The sequence below is a fragment of the Plectropomus leopardus genome, unplaced genomic scaffold (genome assembly GCF_008729295.1).
Source record: "Plectropomus leopardus isolate mb unplaced genomic scaffold, YSFRI_Pleo_2.0 unplaced_scaffold16700, whole genome shotgun sequence".
NCBI classification, from domain to species: domain Eukaryota; kingdom Metazoa; phylum Chordata; class Actinopteri; order Perciformes; family Serranidae; genus Plectropomus; species Plectropomus leopardus.
In genome coordinates, this window is record NW_024617945.1 from 1 (window position 1) to 6,086 (window position 6,086).

Here is a 6,086-nt window from a genome sequence, read left to right on the forward strand (position 1 = left end):
GAGATCATCTCGGTTTAAAGGCTCTGAATGTGTGTCTCTCGTCTGTGCGTTAACCGTACCCTCTCCATAGCGTCCTGATTGTACGCCAGGTAGTACAAGCAGAGAGAAACTCCAGTTGCCGCCATCGAAGGCCTCGGGATCTCCAGCAGCTTCTGCACTCCTCCGTGAGCGATGAACTCCGCCGCAAACTTCTTATGGAGGAGCAGCGAGGCGAGATACTGAGGACACACAGAGGAGACGGACTCAGCTCCTACAATAAGTCTAAAATACACTGTGGAAACTAAATAGTTACATTCAGACTGTTCATGTCAAAAAATGCTCCATTGAAACCCATTCAAACTGACATTTTTGACCCCACAGCCATCAGAGCAGAAAAACAGGACTTGTATTATTTCTGGGTGTCATTCTGGGCTTATTTTGACCATATATGGAGAAAATACAAGCTGTTTCCACTAGGTGACCTGTCACAATTAACACTGCTGATAATCAATCACTGACATATCCCAGACTGTCTGCGGCAAAAAAAAAAACCTCTTTGCATGTAGTATTGAAAATAATATATATAGTATATTAAGAATCATAATTTATATTGAAAATAATTCAATTTTTGTATTTTTTTTTCATCTAAAAACATAGTGGCATCATGACAAAAACCTGCCATTCAAAGGGTTAAAATTCTGAAAATTAATGAATATTTAACATTTATAATTAGGGCTAATGTTGGTTAAAAAAATTAATTCAATGACAGCAGAAATTCATATTAATGTATAATATTTTTCAAAGCCTGATTCTGAAAAGTGTATACTGTGTGCAGAGCGGGAGTATGAGTATTTGACACTGCACAAAAAAATGTATAAAAATCAATGTTGCATCATGAGTTTCTGTAGCGACGATGATCGCTGCAGGACTGAAACGGCCTCCTGCAGCTCAGTTCACAACAATCCAACTTTAAGGTTGACACGTGTAAAACGTCTCCTGAAAGCCCATAATCCCAAAAAAACTCTATGTCTGATACTGCAAAAAAAGAACAACGTTTTTTTTAATGTAAGATTAAATCAATCAAGACATAAGGACTTGCAGATATGCTGCAGACACAACACTTTAGTTTATTACTATTTTTTTTAATTTTCCACTTTAAAAAGGAGGCAGAGGAGCAGGCAGCTCTGTGGTGTAAAACAGGAGACACCACTGAGTTCAGCAGAGCACCACCCACCAAAATTTATCTTATCCTTCACACACAGACACACTGCTCTGTGGGGAGAGGCTGGAGGCTGCATGACAAACTAAAGACACGAGTGCTCGGCTGGTTTCAGGCTCAGTCACTGCTTTTGTATAACAATATAAAATATTAGCGCTCCACACACAGATGATGCTGAGCTGCGGGCTGCGACCCGACTGTTTCTGCAAACCAGCCGCTGTGTGTAACACACCGACCGTACATAAAAATCTCACACTTAAAAAATCCACAACAACCACTTTAAAATTCACACTCTGGAGGAATTTTAGTTTAACTGTTTTGACTCTTTTGTTTGTAACTCAAGTGTTGAACACGAGGCAGTTTTTTTTGTGTGGAAGTTTCAAATGAAAGAAGAAAATAATCAAATGTCATGAAGTATTGTATTGTATTGTTATTTTAAACAATTTCTTAATTGAATATAAATACCTAACCCTCTGAAACCTCAGCAAATTGGCTTCATTTCTTTCCAAAACATGGGAGGAAAGTAACACAAAATAAGAAATGAACTAATATTTAGTAAGAAAATAGTAAAAAGTCCCAGAAAATTACCTGAAAATTAGTAAATAAATAAATAAATAAAAAGATGAAGATAAAAAGGTAATAATCCTGTGACATAATTTCAAAATATAATTATGATCATTTGCAATAAACTCATTTCTCCCTTGATTTTTTTCTTTTTTTTCCCTAGCTTGTTTTTCCTTTATCCCAAGACATTTTCCATAGTTTTAAAATAAAAAAATAATATTTTTTTAACCTACTAATTTCTGACTTGCTCACTGCCCTTTTTCCCAGTTTTTGAGAGAAATCATAGAGATTTGCTTGTGAAATATGTCTGAGAGCAGCACAATAAAAGTGATGTTGCTCCAGGTTTCAAAGGGTTAAACTGAGAGATCAGATTTGTGATGGTGGGTGACATTTGGGCTGGTTACCTTGGGAGGTCTATGGACAGAAATAAATACTAAATAAATATAAAGCAGTCTTACCAGGAGGGCATCAAAGGTGAGCTGGACATTTTTGGTCTGCCTGAGGTCGATGTAGCTCATCAGCAGCGATCGAGTGTCGAGCTGCATGAAGACGGCGAGCAGCTGAGGAGACGAGAGAGATCACTGAGGCTACAGGTGATTTAAAAACAGCAAGTCTGAGTAAAATGAACAAATAAAAGATGGAAGGCCAACTGATCAAAGTTTTAATTTAGATTTAAATGACGGAGGTGGCTGTCCTGATTAGATTAAAAAAAAAAAAAAAGAAAAAGAAAGAAAAAGAAAAGACGGAGGGCTAAAGATACTCAAAGAGCCAGCTTCAGTCTGAGAAGAAAACATCCGCACTGGTGATGAAGAAATAAAAACTTTGACGATACAATCACAGATTTTCGGATTAGGATTTTAACAGCCACTGTTGTTGTTAATCTGCATTATTTGGGTCCGTACAGAGAGCTGTGATTCGTTTTCTTCTCACCTCCTGGTAATCTCCGAGCGGCGTCAGATACTGCAGGATGAGCCTCTGCTCCATGGCCGCGCTCAGCGGCGACAGGCTGTAGTCGGAGCCGATCACCATGGAGCTCACCTCCGACCAGGAGGCGCTGCTGGCCGGCTGCTCGCCGGAGTCGTTTCTCTCCGCCTCCTCCGCCTCGGTCCGGCAGGAGGAGGAGGTGAAGTTGAGTTTCTGCTTTGCCTTCCTCCCGTTCTCCTTCACCGCCCGTCTCCTCCCTCCTCCTCTTCCTCCCTGCCTGTCCTCCGCCTCCCTGGAGGCAGAGTCCGGCCTCGCCTGGTAGACGAAGTCTGGGAGCAGGCGTGTGGAGCTGCTGCTGCTGGAGGCGCCGTTTTTCTGGGCCGAGCAGAGCAGCGACAAAGGTTTGGATTTGGACGGCGGCCTGCTGCTCTCTCCGTCTCTCTCTTTACTCTCTCCCTCCTCCCCCATGTCCTCCCCCTCCGTCCTGTCCTGCCGGTCTGCAGAAGAGCTTGAGGTTTGGGCGGCTTCGACCTGAGAGTCCTGAGGTAGATTCTGGGGCGTCTTGGCGGGACTGAAGTGACTCTTGGCCTCTGCGGTTTGCAGCTCGTGCAGGCGCTGAATCATGATGGGAACCTGGAGGTTTGGAGGAAAAAGTTTTTTAGAGTGTGGTTGGTGTTTTTTCAGCCACATTCAGAAACATTTTGAATGAACGAAGGATTAAATATATGTATGTAAATATATGTGTAAATGTAAAATGATTTTTTTGTCTGCAGATATCATAGTCGTAACAAAACTGTTTAAATGCTTTTAGCAAACGTTTCATCAAAACTGAAACTTTCAACATCATATGCAGCAAGTTTCCTACAACTTTTTTATAAAGTTTAGTGAAATTTTGAATAAAAATGAATAATAAAAATAGCTCCCTGAGGTTTTACAAAGTTCATCCCGTGCTGACACTTTCTTTGCTTTCTTTTTAATTCATTATTTTATCTCCAATCATTAAAATAAAGTGCTGCTCCAGATAATCGGCAAAATGAGAAATATCGTCACCGATAATCGGCCAGGCTGATAATGTGTCGACCGCTGCCAAAAATTATATACAAACAAGCAAAACACAAGTACAGTGTTCTGTGTTTGTTTTTAACCTGACATGTCTGAGAATGTGGAAAACACCGAGCTGTGAAGTCAAAGATCAATAAAAAAAATAAAATAATTTGTCATGAAAACTTTTGATTTCAGCTGAGAAAATCATTAATGCAAAACTGCAAACTCTATTTATCGAGGCTTAAATACAGTATTGAGAAAAAGTTGGGCCAGTGCAGAGACTGTGTGTGTGTGTGTGTGTGTGTGTGTGTGTTAGACCCACCAGCAGAGCGTTCTCCTCTCTGTAGCTGGCCGCCACTTCCTGGTTGCTCATGGCTCTGGCCAGCAGGCCGGCGGCGAAGACGCAGAGCGGCCGCTCTGCTTCACGAGCCCAGGAGAACAACTTCTCGACCAGACCCTCCTGACAGACGCACACAGCACGGAGCCGACAACACACCGCCAATATTTCACTTTGACAAAGTATCTTTACTTTCACATCTTAATGAAAATAACTTCAAAATAAATAATTGTTGTTGTGTTTGAATCAGTCAGATTTTTTCTTGATGTTTGGCATCTTGAGCTTCACGAGTTAAAATGAACTCCAGATAAGTGCAGCATTTAAAAAAAACAAAAACAACAACATATATTTATTATTTTCTACATGCTGCATTTATTTAACCCTTTGAAACCTGAGCAAAATGGCTTCATCTTTCAAAAACATGGGGAAAAGGCGATTAACACTTGAGCCAGAAGTTAAGAAGAAATTAGTAAAAAAAAAATTTTTTTAAAAGTACAAGAAAATTACAAACAAAATGAAGAAGAAAAACATAAAAAATTTAAAAAAATAAATAATCAAGGAAGTACAAAAATAAAAATTAAAAAAAAATCCCATGGAAAACAAAACTGCATAAAAATATAGAAAATATATTTTTTTAAATTCTGTAATTCTGCAGAATTATTTAAAATATATAACTATAATCATTGGAAATATATTCTTTGGAAAAATTCCCAAGCTTTTTAAAAATGTATTTATTTTATTCTAAATCTACTTATTTCTTGCAGTTTGCAGGACATGGCTAATTGCCTTTTTACCCCATGTTTTCGAAAGAAATCAAATGAATTTGCTCTGGGCTTAAAGGTTTAAACACTGAAATGTGTCTGGATGCAGCACAACAAAAGTGATCTCCATCCAGGTTTCAAAGGGTTAATATGTCAGTGTTACTATGATAAATTATTCCTTCATTTCTTGTAGTTTTTGGTGATTACAATCTCAGAAGATCCTCACACTTCCAGCTTCACTCTCACTTTTTTATTTATTTATTACTGTGCACCGTCTAACAAATCTGAGCGTATATTTGCCGTTTTTGGGTTTCACCTTCTCCTGGAAGACGACGGCGGTCTCCAGACCGGGCATGATGTTCTGCAGCAGACGACAGGCGGCGGTGTTGAGGCTCAGCTCCCTGCTCGTCATTATATACGTGTCCATCAGCTGGAAAAAAACACAGAGTACACACATCAAACCTCCACTTTTGAAAAAAATCAACTTTCTTAATTTAATAACACAACTACAGCAAAAACATTGTTACATTTAAATTTTGTTTTCTTTCCATATTTTTATGCTAATTCACTCTGACAAACAATTTTTGTGTCATGTAGTAAAAGGACGAAGGTTTTTTTTTATGCCTGCTTGATTAAATTGCTAAATATTAGACGGACATTTGACCAATATTAAGTATCAATGAATAACAGAGCTGAAACTGTTAGCTGATACTGAAAATTAACCATTTTTATCTAAGTTTTATTTGTTTAATTTTTACAGTTATTTTCAAGGAAAAAGTCAAACTATTGTCGAGTTCCAGTTTCTCAGATCAGAGTATTTTCTCTCTCTTTTTTTTAATCATTGTGAACTGAATATATTTGGGTATTAAACTGTGATGGAAATTTTTCACTATTTTTTCACATTTTAAAGTGAAATAACTTCTTGATTAATCTAAAAAAAAAAAAGAACATTAGCAGCCTAAATGTATTTTTATGGCAAACACGTTTCATTTTATTACATCCTCCAAAAAGTCAAGAGACAGATTAATGAAGTACACATACACGTTTATATGTGTATATGCTGAGATTCAGACAACTGTATTAATCTCACATAAACAGATCAGTAATAAATCCAAAAAATAATAATATGCCAAGAAATTCAGCAGAATAAAGGAATCTATATATAGAATAAAGTTTAGCAATAAAATAAATAAAAATAATAAAAACAAAACAAAAAAAAATTTGCAAAGGGAAAAAACATTTTGAATTGCGATTAGTT

At 37.7% G+C, this 6,086-nt stretch overlaps 1 protein-coding gene across 1 annotated transcript; it reads right to left on the reverse strand.

Moving 5' to 3' along the window:
* Positions 1 to 59: 59 nt before the first annotated feature.
* LOC121964683 (DDB1- and CUL4-associated factor 1) lies at positions 60 to 5,258 on the reverse strand (the record flags this gene model as incomplete). Its single annotated transcript, XM_042514881.1, has 5 exons — positions 60 to 218; positions 2,221 to 2,322; positions 2,693 to 3,319; positions 4,053 to 4,190; positions 5,145 to 5,258. Coding segments are annotated over 5 exons (1,140 nt in total), but the record flags the coding sequence as incomplete, so codon positions are not given.
* Positions 5,259 to 6,086: the final 828 nt, after the last annotated feature.